Source organism: Phymastichus coffea, unplaced genomic scaffold, assembly GCF_024137745.1.
Source record: "Phymastichus coffea isolate CEN01 unplaced genomic scaffold, Cenicafe_Pcof_1.1 PCOF00003, whole genome shotgun sequence".
Lineage (NCBI taxonomy): Eukaryota > Metazoa > Arthropoda > Insecta > Hymenoptera > Eulophidae > Phymastichus > Phymastichus coffea.
Window position 1 is genome coordinate 12,803,287 of NW_026706814.1, and position 14,292 is coordinate 12,817,578.

At 50.6% G+C, this 14,292-nt stretch overlaps 2 protein-coding genes across 2 annotated transcripts in view; one reads left to right on the forward strand and one right to left on the reverse strand.

Moving 5' to 3' along the window:
- The window catches only part of LOC131664518 (roundabout homolog 2-like), a 254,071-nt gene that overhangs the window by 23,449 nt on the left and 216,330 nt on the right, over positions 1-14,292 (forward strand). The gene's annotated exons all lie outside the window — the stretch shown is intronic.
- Positions 1,121-1,609, reverse strand: LOC131664523 (uncharacterized). Its single transcript, XM_058935705.1, has 2 exons — positions 1,548-1,609; positions 1,121-1,480 (listed from the first exon to the last, which is right to left on the reverse strand). Exons 1-2 carry the CDS (start codon positions 1,565-1,567, stop codon positions 1,195-1,197), a joined length of 306 nt encoding a protein of 101 aa, XP_058791688.1. The 5' UTR covers positions 1,568-1,609; the 3' UTR covers positions 1,121-1,194.

A 14,292-nucleotide genomic window follows, 5' to 3' on the forward strand; every position in this document is an offset into this window, starting at 1 on the left:
GGCCGGCTGCTTGGCATCTCCCTCGTTGTCTCTCCGTAAGCACTCTATTTGGCTTCGGCTGAGGCGGCGCCCAATCCTCCATAAACAAATACCGTAGATCGGGAGAGCCAACCGCCTTCATCGAAACTAGCGGATTATCGCGGCTGCGGTATTTTCTCTGCTCGTTGTACACTTATTGGCCGGTGCGCGCACGCACGCTGCACGCGCGTGCACTGCTTCGACAAACATTTGCTTCTCGTGCGCTAAGGTCGCGATCAATCAAGCTGCCTGCCTCACCCGCCGTTCAAAATTTATACGCCCGGCTAGTCTATAGCTAGTCTATCCCTGGCCAAACGGCCGGCCAACTCAAGGATGAGAAATAGACCGTGAAGTCGAGAGAGCTCAGCTCGTAAATTAGGATTTTTCTTGGCATAATGGAATATATTGAGTAACGGCCGGCAGCGACACGACGAGTGCACGCGCTCTGGGCCGTGTTATTTATATACAAAATAGAGCCTAGAATGCAATGCGAGTCGAGGAGAAGCGAGAAGAAAGCGGCACTCGAACTCGCGAGGCATTTCGAAAAAGTGGCCAGTTTTCGTTCCCCGGGATTATCCCATGAAATATATGACGACTCTCGCTTTCGAGCTCAACATGCTGTTGCGTTTGAAAAGTCTACATGGACGCGCAACCTATACTAGGAAATTCGAGACTTGCCGGTGCAGCATGATGGGCGGCCGCTCTGGCTCCTATAAAAACACGTGGAAGAATGCTCGCCAGTTGTTCGCATCCCTGCCGCAAAACTAGCTGTCTCTCTCTCTCTCTCTCTCTCTCTCTCTCTCTCTCTCTCTCTCTCTCTCTCTCTCTCTCTCTCTCTCTCTCTCTCTCTCTCTCTCTCTCTTTTATCTACGGGTATATTTTTTTCCACTCTCCCTTTCCGCTGCGCCTATATACATTTGAACCGAACTTTTGCGCGCTCGCTATGTATCTCCTGCTGATGCGGGACGCTTCTACGCGTACACTTTCTTTGTCGTTCACTTTTTTTTGTGCGCGAGAGTTGGGATAATGGGCAATCTGTTGATTTTTCGCTTCGGAAGAAACCTTTTAAAATTAGTGAGAAGGAAAGTCAGCGAGTTCGGGGTGAAACCTTGGTTTTTTTCATCCTTGTTTTCTCTACACGGTTGATTATTAAACTGAAAACTTTCACTTTGACGTTTATACTTTCGAGTTGTCCACGACCCTTTCGAAAATGCTCTGCAATCTGTTCACGACAAAGTCGCGTTCCTCAACGTTGTTGGCAATGTCAACCTCACTTTCGTGTAAATTCTCGTCGTTCATCGCCGCAAGTATTTCTTTTTTCCAATTGTCTTTTCGATTAAAGTATTTCTCTTCGTCCTCGCCGTCCAAGTTTGAATCAATAGGTACGGATAGATGCGCGCTTCGTTTTTTCAAGTGATCTAACCACTCGCTGCTCTGAACTGCGACTACAGCTGCGAGAACGCTGTAAGGAAAAAGCGACAAATGATTGGTAAGAGCAATAAATAATTGAGAAACAGCAAACTACGCACACCAGGATAGATTTGATCATCACGACGGCTTATTTCTCCCTGTGAACCTGTCGATACAAACTAACCGCTAAGCCAGACATATCGAGCCTTTTTATATACGGGTAGCTTATCAACGTCGCCACACGCACTGCAGTAATCGTGGATAATTGTGGGCGTTTCACGATAAAAATAATCAACTGAAAAAGCGTACTGGTGAACAGGGACAATGCACGCGTCATTCGATAATTCGATACAACAGGTTTGTCGCAGAGCTGCTCGCGCCGTTTGTTCGGTACTCGCGCGAAAATTAATTAAAATTTGGGCAAACGACATCGCAAAACAAACGGACGTGTCAAAGCGTCGTCTGGCAGTTTTCAGCGCGCTACTTGATGAATTGCACTATGGCTCGATAACAAAGCGAAATGGAGAACGTGACGAACGAAATTGCGTGCTGGAGAAGCTAGCCGACGGGCTTCGAACGCTCGCAACTAGGATTTCGGCGTATCAGGCCTGGGCAATCATTCACGTGCAGTCGGAGCGCCCAGCAGTTTCTTTGTTTCGAAAGTTGACTCTAGAGGGCTCGAGCGCGCGCAGCCCTTTTTTTTCTGCCACGCAAGTTTTTCGAGCGCTCGTGCGAGTTTCTTTCCGGATGGGCGCGCCTAAACAGGCCGGGGACCCCACTGCCGGCAGTAGCACGCGCGGCGCCGCGATCGAGGTGTGCGCGCGCGCGCGCGCACCGCGGGGAATTATCAGCTAGTATAACAAAGTTGAAAGGGGTGTCATGTGCGCCGTGCGCGCGCGCGTGCTCCAATGAAATATCGCTTCGCAGGGGGATCGACTGCGCTGCAGCCTGTTTGCTCTTGCCTGACCTTCTGACTTCTCTTTGTTGCGCGTTTTATTGTCCGCGCCGGCTTTCCCTCTCTCGCTCTCGCATTTGCATCGCATCAAACATTCCCGTTCGTAATTACAATACTAAGTCGGCAGATTACGAGGCCGCTGGCGCGGGCGCGGGCGCGCACAGCGCCCAACCGAGCGGCGGCCGCGAGTCCCAAGCTCGCGCGCCCATTAACCGAGCGTTGGGTGCAAAAACGAGGCTTTCCAGCGCGTACAAGCCCGGCGATTAAGCTATTTTCGCCAAAGCTCGCGAGCTCGACGCCTCCGGCTACTGTGCGTCACGTCCGAGTTATCGCGCGCAACTGTAGCCTGCGCAACGTGGCATTAGCGCAGCACAAAAAAAAGAGAGGCTGTAAGAAAAGGCAGAAGGGGGAGCGGCGAGCAGGGCCCCACGTCACGCGGGACAACGCGGCGCGACAATGGGTCCCCGATGCAGTTCGACTATTGATTTTTATTTCTGCAGCTCGTCGCCCGTCTCCTGGTCCGCGCTCGCAGATGGGAAGACGTCGGACAATGGCGTCGTAATTACCGAGCGTCGCGCCGGCCACGCGGCTCTGCTAATTCCTTCAAGTGAGAAATTGCCGTTCGGAGGGCCCAGCCTGAAAAATCATTTGGCGAGCTGTCGCTGCTGCCGCTGCTGCCGCTACTGCCGCCTGGCCGACTGACGGCGATCGATTTATTAGCCTGCTCAATTAGGAGCTCGCTATGTCCCCTCGTTTCGAATAACGTTCTCAAATATTTTCGAGCGCGCAAACGCGACGGTCTCGGTTGCGACGCGCGTCGGGCAAGTGGGAAGAAAAATGGAAAGGCGCGTCCACACCTCGTGCTGCTGCATTTTTCAAAGCTTGCCGTAGGTGCACATAATGAGGCAGTGGGCGCTGCGCGCCACATGCGCCGCCCGCTCGCGCCGATAAAATGACTTAATAACGGCGATTAGGCGGTCGGTCTGGTGTCGCTTCAAAAGGCAAATAGCTCGTTGCGCGCGCTTGCCAACGCATCCTCCTGGCACGACTTTGCCTATTCGGTCCGTCGACGACCTGTCGCGCGAGGATAATCCTCCGCGACGAGCGCGAGCTTGCATTTGCATATTATGCTAATACCCGCGCCATCGGCGTTGCGCGTTGCCTTACGCTATTCGCCCGTCCTGGAATACACAGCATAATTTTCAGATTGTTTTTAACCTGTCGCTCGCGGAAGAAGGCCGCTCGATTGCTCCTTCGAGTTGCAAGTCTCGATAGTCGTGTCTACTCGCGCGGCGGCGATGCGATAGCTTGAAACCCAGCTGCGCCTTACTTGCCAAACTATAAGCCGTCCGTCCGCGGATCGTTAGGCAATTTCTTGCCCGCGCACTCGCGAGAGATTGACGTTTTATTCGAGCTCGCGATCGGCGACCTGTTGCCTCCGCGGCGCAAAACAGTGCAGCGGCCGTGGCGGCAGCAAGGATATCTCGGCCACGTGGTGTATGACATCTCCGTTATCGTGCTCGATGACGTTTCTATCTGGTCGTGGAATCGCCAAGCCGACGCTGGCTAATCGTCGCGCGTTAGACTCGTTTAGCTCTCGGTTAGTTTTTGCAAATCGTTCGAGGTGGCGGTTAATTAGGTGAGCACTGGCGAATTGCCAATTTACCAATTGTTCGCGGAACCTAGCAGCAGCTCCCCTGAATATGGACAGTCTCGAATGACTATGCATCGGGGCTTTCCCTATTCGCGATTCGAGTTTCGTATATGTTAAAGGGAGGGTCAACCGAAAGATCGGGATTCAACAGGAAGTTACAAGGTTTCCGCAGCGGGAAGAGGGAGCGGGTAGATAAGGTCGGTCCGGGGATATATATACATATATTTACCCTTGATTTATAATCATTAGGGCATGCGTTGGCAGTGCGGCGGTGGGCCTGGTAAATAATGCATCGCTATCATTATCATCGGTGAGTTGCCTTCGCGCGGAAACTTGCTGCCGCAGGCTCAATTCCACTTGCTAGTCGCACCAGTTGGAGTGGGAGTCGCGAGAGGGGCAACGAGTTCTCCAACTGATTTGACAGATTACCGAGAGTCGAACAAAGAGAGAGAGAGAGAGAGAGAGAGAGAGAGAGAGAGAGAGAGAGAGAGAGAGAGAGAGAGAGAGAGAGAGAGAGAGAGTCGGGCGAAGAAAAATGAGCGCGGCAGGGCAAACTCGGCGGAGAGCTGTAGGTAAGCGAGCAGAAGTGGCAAATACGGAGTTGGGTACAGCGAGACTGCGTCAACAGACGCAACGCGACAAACTTGATTGAATTGAGCATCTCTGGCGGTAGCGCAGTTCTCTTTTGTCGCGGCAAAGCAGCCCGCATCGCATAATTACGCGCCGTTGGCGGCAGTTAGGCAGCAGACGAGCGCTCGCGTCTGCAGTGCAAGCTATGCTATCGCTCGGCCGCGAAATTACTTGCTGATTAATTCCTGAAATCATGCGATTAATTACGTACGTTGAGAGAATAGCAGTGCTTTGCTCGAAATGTAATCGTCCTGTCGTATCTATAGCTTATCTTTTTGCTCGGCGCACCCACTGCCTCGCGCTTGTGCCCCAATTATTCCGAAATGTGAATCTAATTCGTTAGCTTTGCTCAGCGACGTGCATCCGCGTCCAAGCGCTGGCTACTTTTTTTTATGACGTTACTGCAGCTCGACAATCGAATAATCCGTCGCGAGGTGTCAAAGCAAACTTCCCATATCCGAAGTCGGCCCACTCGTAGATACATATAGCTCTACACCGCAATGACATCCTTTGCCGCGCGAACGATTCGTTCGTTCGTGCAGGCAAGTTGCACTGCACGCGAGATAGAGAGAGAGAGAGAGAGAGAGCCCATGCATCTTTGTCCGACGAATGCGGGTCCCGTCTCTCTCTCTCTCTCTCTCTCTCTCTCTCTCTCTCTCTCTCTCTCTCTCTCTCTCTCTCTCTCTCTCTCTCTCTCTCTCTCTCTCTCTCTCTATCCCAGCCGCCGGCCACTCGCCAGAGCTATCTTCATTTATGCAGCTAGCTACTCCGGCTGAGAGAGAGACAGACACAGAAAAAGGAAAAGCCGTTATCTCTGTAATTTTTAATTTCGCGCCTGTGCATAATTACCTCGCGGCACTGACATGAATTAAGTGCTCTTTTTCCTCTTTGCGCGCTGTACGCTCTCTTGTGCAGCTGTGGGAGGTTTTGCGAGATAGCGATTCTCCGCGTAGCCGCGCGCTCCACGCGTTTGTCATCGTTACGCCAATTGGAAATCTATGGAGCCGCCGCCGACGTCAGCCTTTTTCCAATTAAGTATAACTCTGTTGTGCCTATGTATTCGACTTTCGACGCCTTTCAAACATACTCTCTTTCCCTCTCGAGGCGACGATTAATCACGAATTAGCCAATTAAATTTCCCGTACGTGCACACTTGAAACTAAACTCGCTCGCTCTTTAGCCGAGAGTTGCGAGCATTAAATTTTCCATCACTTGTACTTGCAGACAGACAGAAAAAAAGTCGTGCTTTTGAAGAAAGTTAAATGTTCTTTCGAGGAATTTTCCCGGGGTTTTTTTTTCTCAAGCGCGCAGATGTCGAGGAGGAAAAAAGTTTGATAGCCGAGCCGAGAAGTAAAAAGAAACTTGACTCTCGCTTTCTATCCATCGACCAGCCATAGGGTCTACTACAGCGCGCGTAGAAAAAGCAAAATCACGTTCGAACGCTATTATATATAGAAGGCGGCCCGAACAGATTTTCCAAGTGTCAGGAAACACTTTAATGAAAACTTCTTGGAGAGCCCTTAGAGAGAGAGAGAGAGAGAGAGAGAGAGAGAGAGAGAGAGAGAGAGAGAGAGAGAGAGAGAGAGACATAGGTCGTGCACGCCTGCGCGTAACACGTGCCACCGAAAGAAGTTCGAAGGAGAAAATATTTACGCGGGTCCGACAAAAAAAATAAGAGACAGAAAGGTAGGCAGGATATAGTTCCAGCAGAAAACTCGTTCGCTCCCTTCTTTTATCTGGCAAACCGCAAACGCCGAAAGGCTTTTAGGGGCCGCCACTGTCGTGGTATGTCATTGATATACAGCCTCCGCTCGCGCGCGCACGCGTCGAGAGAGAACTCGCGCTCTCTCTCTCCATCGGGACGGAACGCTAACGAATCCTCGGGGAACGTACAGAGGCAACAGGCTTTGCCGCTACTGGACCACTGCGACGGTGGAAGGGGGACTACTTGCGTTTTCCAAACAGCGCGTCGAGACGGTGAGAGAGAGTTAAGGGGGGGGGGGGGGGACGTCGCCCCATACGAATGCTAATGATTCGGCAAGAGCGTCGATCGGTTGGTGTTTCGGATTTGAGCGACTCCCGCCAAAGTCGCATACATACATATAGAGATTTGTTGTCGCCCCATCCCGGGCCGTCGCGCGCGTACATCCATGCAACGCGGGTGAAGCCGAAAATCGCGCGAGACTAATCTCCGTGCCGAAGGCGATTAAGATTGTCTCACGCTGCCGATGTTATGATTTATTCGCGGCAATCGTCACGCTGTTGCAGGCCCTGTTGACGGAACTAAACCGATTAGGCGGCGGCGGCTGCCGCTTGTTTGCCGATTTTCTCGATGGAAAAAACGTGTCGTACTTTCACACGCGGGGGGGGGGGGGGCACACATGCGCGTGCGAGATTTTTCGCCAGTTTGTTGTTTTTTCACCGACGCTACGATTTTTTTTTTTTTTTTTTGGTGTTCGCTGTTTCAATTTTAAATGAAAAGGGGTTGGAGCCGCTGCTGCCGTCGAGTCAACAACGCGCCCGATGGGGTTGAAATTTAAATGTCCTTTGATGCCACGCGCTCGCTCTTTCGCTCTCTGTTTCCCTATGATTTCATCGCTTTATTTTCGCAGCAAGCGCGCGCGGCTATTTTTCATTGCTAATACTGTTTGCACATGTTGAATTCGAGAGATCGTATCCGAAGCAGTTTGGTCAATGTAACGTGTCACCGAAATTTTGACATCCCATTGCACACGCGTACTAAATGATGTGTCATTAGCCAATCGTCAATAAAATTGGCGCAATATCGTCCCCGCTAAGCACTCATAGCTATATATCATTGGCCGACTAAAATCGATAATTCGAACGGTTGATTGCGCTATTTATCGTCATTGAAATATAATCGAGGTTCATTGTCGCAGGCCGCGCGCCAATACGGATATTTCGCGGGGACAGAAATAACAAAGGGCGTATGTGGGAGTAAATTGATCGAAAGCAATTAGCGCGCGTGGCGAAAAGGACAATCGCAGACGGCCGGAAAGAAACTGCAAAGTAGACAGCGCGAGTCTCGCGTATTGCCAGTGCAAAGCCGTAAATTAAGACGATTAGCGTCTAAATTCAATCGTCACTAGTCGCGCGAACGCCTTACCCGCGGCAGCAGCAGCGATTGTGCCGAGACAGCTTACGACACACGCCCGCAGCATTCGATCTCTGATCTCGAATATTTTCATGACGCACCGAATGATTTATCGAACTCGCGCTCACGTATGCATAACGCAAGTGGCTGTAGCCGGAGGCGTAATTGTGCACGAAGAAGATCTTAGCGTGCTGTGATGGTGCGTTGCGTATATAACTTACGAGTATGGGGGCTTCTTCGTGATTCTTTGACGTAATGTCTCTTATTGTTGATAAGCCCCTAGGATTTCCTGTTTGCACGCTGGCCAATCTGGCTATTACTTGAGCTCTACCCAGAGATACCTCGACTAGTCTTTAAGTACAATTAAGAGTCATTGTCGTGCGTTCTCTCTCTCTCCTCTCGTCTCTGGAACTCTCTTCCTCCGACCCTGAGACATGTACAGTCGCTCGACTACTTTAAAAGAGGGCCGCGTGCGCACTTTTTTCAGCTGGATGGACCTATGTATTTATTTATTTTTACTCTGACGTAAGTGTCTTTTCACGTTTCTCTGACTGCATTACTACCTGTAAGCGAATCCTTCTGTAGTTTTGCCATTTTAACGTCAATGATTTCCTCTACAATTTCCAAAATTCCAGTCTAATATCTAATCTAATAACGATAAGTGATTGTTGACTTTAAACTTTGACTGAGAAAATCTCTATCTTTATATCGATAATTATAATTTTGCTGTATTGTGATAAAAAAAATCAAAAAAAGAAGAAAATGTATTGTATTGTTACTATTGTCAATTGTATAAATTGTTTTGTTGAAAAAGTGAATAAAAAGAAATCAGCCGATCGATCGATCAATCGATCAATCCCTCTCCGGACTCTTTCCACGTACGCGTAGCTGACCAAGCGGACAAAATACGACAGAGCAGCCGGTTTTTGTCTACAATTATATGCAAATGAGATTCATCAGTAAACTATCTGTCTTTCGACAAATATAAGCCTTGCTTTAATTTCAATACGACCGAGTTGGATTCGACGGAGAGGAGATGCGTCTTCCCCTTTAAACTCGCAGCGCGCGACAGTCTACAAACGCAACAGTGGGGCGCTTGAGCCTGCGCACAGAGCATTAGCATTAGAAAGCCCCGGAGGATCCGTGTGGGTTCGGAGGCGCTTTTATATAAACACAGGCGGAGATGCAAAATGCCGATGTAGCGGCTGACAGTCGATGTCGGTTTTCGAATCGCTACGCGGCCCACGGGGCCTTTGACGCGAGAAAAATCTTTGTGGAACGTCGAACGAGCGAACGGAGCAGCCGGTCAGCTGACGCTGCTTTCACGCTTTCACGGCTCGCTAATGGAATCCGAGCCAGCATCGGGCGCCGAGTGACGAATGGCAGCTCGGTCGTCTTCAAACGACTTGTCGCCTCGTTTATATTATGCCGGCTTCCCAAAACAAAGCTAAATGTAATTCGATTACTCGGCATCAAAGCACCGCAATTGGTCGCCACTGCCATTGACTGGACCGAAGCAGGAGAAAAACAATCGACGCCCTTTGGAGTGGACTATTTGGCCAAAGGTTGGCTCGCCGATTGAGAGCTGGAACGAGATGAAAGGACTATCAGGGCTGGGTAGCCGCGGCGCGTCAATTAAAATAATCGAGTCCAATGAAACGACACTCGACGGATGGACCCGCGCCGCGCCGCGCGCTCGCAGAAAGAGCGTAAGACCAAGGGGAAAGTGCATTGATACGCACGGAGCCGAGGCACGCGGACACTAAGTGTACTCGAAAGCGCCCGGAAACCGCCATTACGCTATTTTAATGCTTAAGTATCTGAGCGCGAAGGGTTCGTTCTAGGAAGTGGGCGTACGTAAGCAATGTGTAGCGTTGGAAAGGGGTGCATTGAATGAAGGACCTCCAGCTCAGCAGCGGCAGCAGCAGCCAGTGTGTACACCGTATATAGCCGACTGGCAGATGTGCGTTCGTTCGTTCAGTGCGTAATTGCGCCTCGAGAACGACTACGACTACGACGACGATCACGACGCTGCCGCTGAGCCGCACGCGCTCTCGAAATTATCCTCTTGCCGTACTATACCTCGACCGCGCCAAGCTGCAAAACCTTTTGTTTCTCTCATATTCGCACTTTCTTACAAGAAGCTCCACTCTTCGCTGCACATAATGCTCAAGCTTGTTTCAACTTTTCCACGGCCAATTATTTCAGAGACCACACGCAATTTAACTCGATTGCTTTTTATTTGTTTTTTTTTTTTTTTTTTTTTTTTTAATGCCGCTGTTTACTTTCTCAATGGCGTACCCACGCGTTAAATTGTCTAATGAGGAATTTCACGAGTCTTTTTCGAAATATGTTCAACCGATCAAGCTCAACGAGGCGATTACCTTTTCTGCCGCTCTAATTATCGGACGGGGATACGTTACGTAATCCGGCGTCCAAGTACATCGTGGCGTCCCCTACGTAAAACCGAAAAAGAGGAAAAAAGGAAAGCGAACTGGAAGGACGTTGTTTAGCATGTAACGACGCGCGTTTTCTCCCCCTTCGCCGGTCTTTAGCTCTAATTAGAGCTAAAGACTGGGCCCGATGACAAGATCGTAAAGATCGGCGAGCGGCCCAAATAAGAAAGTGGCGATGCGTCTCACGCGATTAACGACAATCGGTCGAGTCGTCCTCGTGCGCTTGATACGCTGCTAATACAATTAATGTCCGGCCTTGATTGCCAGCGTGGATTGATCGTTAACCCCCGACGTCGCGTACGCATAAGCTGCAGTGAAATTAGCGAGATGGAAAGGGAGGGATCACTCGGCAGCGGCTTTGGCAAACTTGGCTGATATTGATACATGTGCGCGTGTGCGAGAGAGAGAGAGAGAGAGAGAGATCAAAGGCGTCTCGTTGTCTGCTGTTACTGCTCGCGCCTATGTACACATTCATATCTCACTCGCGCTGGCACTGCGATGCGCGGCTACACATCTTTCGCTGTTCTTTCGTACGGCAGAGCGTTGAGCGCACCCACGCGGCGGCGGCGGCGGCGGCGGCGGCGGCGGCGGCGGCGGCGGCTCTGTCTCTGCCTGCCTATTTGTAATAGTCCCGTGTGCACACACGTGGATATGTTGTCCTTGTCAAGGAGAATACACATATATGTGTACACAGAACGCACAAGCCACAGTCGCCTCTAATGCTCCTGACTCTCTCTCCTCCCGGGCACATACGCGTACACTTCGGTACACAGCGCTCTCGGCTGCCAATGTGTCGTACGTCCCGGGCTCTCGGGCGCCGAATACCTATGCCCGAGCAAAGATCCCCATGATTGACTCAGCCGCAGCTTTCTCTCGTGGAACTGCGACAAGTTATTATTGTAGATGTGCGCGGGGCTGGATACGGAGAGACGGGCGCGCGCCAGTGCGAGGAAGTGGCCGAAAAGAGGTGTGCAGAGGGGGAGGGTCACCTTTGGATACATCAAAGCGAAAAGTGCCCGGAGTGCATTGCGGGAGCAGGAGAAAGCCAGACAAACGCCGGGTAATACGCTGATAGAGAGCAGGCGCGAAAGAGAGGCGGCAGAGCGTGCGCGAGAGCCGAATGAAAAGTAACGAAAGGGGGGAAGCCCCGCGCACCGTGCTATACGCCCTTCTCTACATACTTGCCCACACACCTATGTGCGCGCCTGCGTATACGTACACGCACACGCGTCGTTGCGCCGATAGAAAAAGCTCTTTCTTTTGACGCTTTCGGCGCAGTCAAAGATTTCCCGAGGCAGCCTCGCGTCCTGAAAAGCCCCCCCCCCTCCCACCCCACCCCGCGCGTAACGCAATATCCATTCGGCGCGATTTTGCCTCGATAGCGCAGACTGCATTATGAGGCGCAGCTGTAGACAGCAACCGACTCAAAGCCACTCGATTATGAATGCGACGCTGCAGCCGCCAGAAGAGAATTACGTGCCGGACTATTTTTTCTTCTTCGCCAGCCCCGCGCTACCAGTGCGTGTCCCTCCGTGGCACAAAGAAGAAATCCGTCCTGCCCAGCCTGACTTTTATGTCTGGCGCATCGCTCTTTCACTCGGATTTTCCACGACAATAATATACCTTTTTCCCTTTTGTTAGGTCGATACACCGTTTTTTTTCTTTTTTTTTTTTTCTTTTTCAATAGGCTTGCACCGGTCGAGCTCGTTTGGAAAAATGACTGGATATACAGCATAGAATCATGGAGTGGACGGTGTTTGGGTATTCTTCGTTACGACCAATCAATCAATCGAGCGAGCGAGGGAGAGGGAGAGAGGAAGGAATCTGTTACTTCGCCAAACGTTAATTAAGGCTCTTGCGTTGATAAAGTGTCATCGGCTGGAGGGATTGCGAGTAGGAGAATAATCGTGCGACAGGAGAGAGTCGCAGGTTATTCTATCCGTTTGAGCTCCCATTACCCTGAGCGTAACGTAATTAGCTTAAACTCCCTCCGGCTTTCAAACGCCACGAGAGAGGGATAGACAAAGATTCTGCCGGTTTTCGCGCATTAACTTCCTTTGCGTTGCGCTCATTTCTGAGTCTGATTGGGCTTTCCGAGTGCATTTCATGCGAAATAATAGTATTTTTCGAAAACAGTTAGCCATTGAAATGAAAAACCGTCGATTTTCCAACAGAGAGAGAGAGAGAGAGAGAGCGATGAGCGAAGTGTGCACGATGCAATAGCTAACGACGCAGAAAGAAAAAGTCAGCCGGATCGCGCAGGTGCTTCGACAGTGAGCTCCAAATGCGCGCTTTAATTCGATTCGATACTTAGCCGAAGCCGAGCGAGAAAATTAGCGAGATATGACGTCCATTAAAACTAACACATATACCCGCTTGCGCGCTCGAGTGGCTCTCACCGATGCCGAAATGCTCCGGCTAATATCGCTCTCCCTCTCGCTCGTCTCATCGATAATTTATTTCGCGCTGATTTATTGCCATAGCCGCGCGCGCGACCGCAGCAGAGAGAGAGAGAGAGAGAGAAAGAAACTGGCCAGCTAGCGATGATTATTTATACGGGTGCGCCACGCTGTACAGTCGTGCATTTTCCCTTTGCCTGTAAATTTTACGCTACGCGAGCTGCACTCGCGGCTGCCTCTCTTTTTTTCCCAGCGATATACTTTCGATCGCAGCGCTCGTTAACGGCTGATTTTCAAATGTTCAATGGCGCCACTCGCTGCTGGTTCACAGAGCTGCACGCATAGCGTACTTGCACGCGGGGGGCGGGCTTTAGTTGTCGATCACGTCCGTAATTCATTGCCGCTTATTCTCAACGACACTTTAATGCGCTTATTTATGCGGAATAAAGATTGAAAACTCAAGCGGCCAACTGAAAATTAAGAGGTTGGGCAAATAGCTTGCAGCTGCAAGTGGATTTTTCTTCGATAGTTCAACGGTGTTGATTGATTCGACAACTAATTGATTGCGATCTATTGGAGCGTGTCTCGTGATATTTTCTGAAAGTCATATAAAAAGCGTTATTTATGCTAATCGTATGTTAATGTCGAATGGTTCTCGAGCGTTGCAGGTAAGCGCTTTTCACAAGCAACAAGTTAACTAAAAGTTGGCTTCGCTCGCCAAACACAACCGTCGAACGCGTTCGGCGAAAGATCTGTCGCAATCCCTTGGACCCGGCACTTGGACATATATCCCGCAGAACGGAGAAAACAATCTCGTAAATGCACTCTTGCCGGAGCTGCGTCGCGCGCACCGCGTGCGGCAATGCGCGTAGATTATGGAAATATTTCACTGAAGCTTTTCCACGCACACATATCCTAATGGAATTAGCGAGGCCGAGCGAGCCGAGCGCACTTCGGCCAAAGGGCTTATTTATGAAAATGCTCGGCAAGCTAAAAGGGCGCGGGCTGCGCGAGCGTGGGCGTTAGTCCAGGCAGGGAGAAAGACCGTCGAGGAGTCAAAGAACGCTTGCCAAATGCCTTTCAGTCTGTCCCGGCAGCGCCGAGTGATACATAAATTTCGTGCCGGCGTGCGCGTGCGCGCGAGAAGGGATCGCCTAATGAACGTATTTATGAAGCTTTTCCCAAGGATGACACCAGCAGCGCCAACGGCGCCGGCCTGGACCACTTAACACCCGACGAAACTTCTCTCGCTCTCCGCGCTTAATGTCGTTATATTGCGGCCAAATCTGTGTCATGCGACGCCCCGACGTACTTTAGATAAATCTGCGGCTTGACTTTACTTGCTCTCTCTCTCTCTCTTGTCGCTTAACTTTGCGCGGATTTCGCTCTGTTTGCTCAACCTCCATTTTGTTTGTCTTTGCGAACTTATACACGTCTCTCGCGCGAGCGGCCCAAGTCGTTTGACGGCAACAAATAAAACGCGCTGCTTTATTACTGCTTAACCGTTGCTCGCAAGAACATTGCACCACCTGTCTTCTCTCTCTTGTTTCACTGTTTGCCTCCTTTTTCGCACTTGCTCGTAAAAAAAAGGAGAAAAAAAACGCGACGCTTGACTAACACGTGACTGCAACGAAAGTCAATTTATCCGCCAGTGG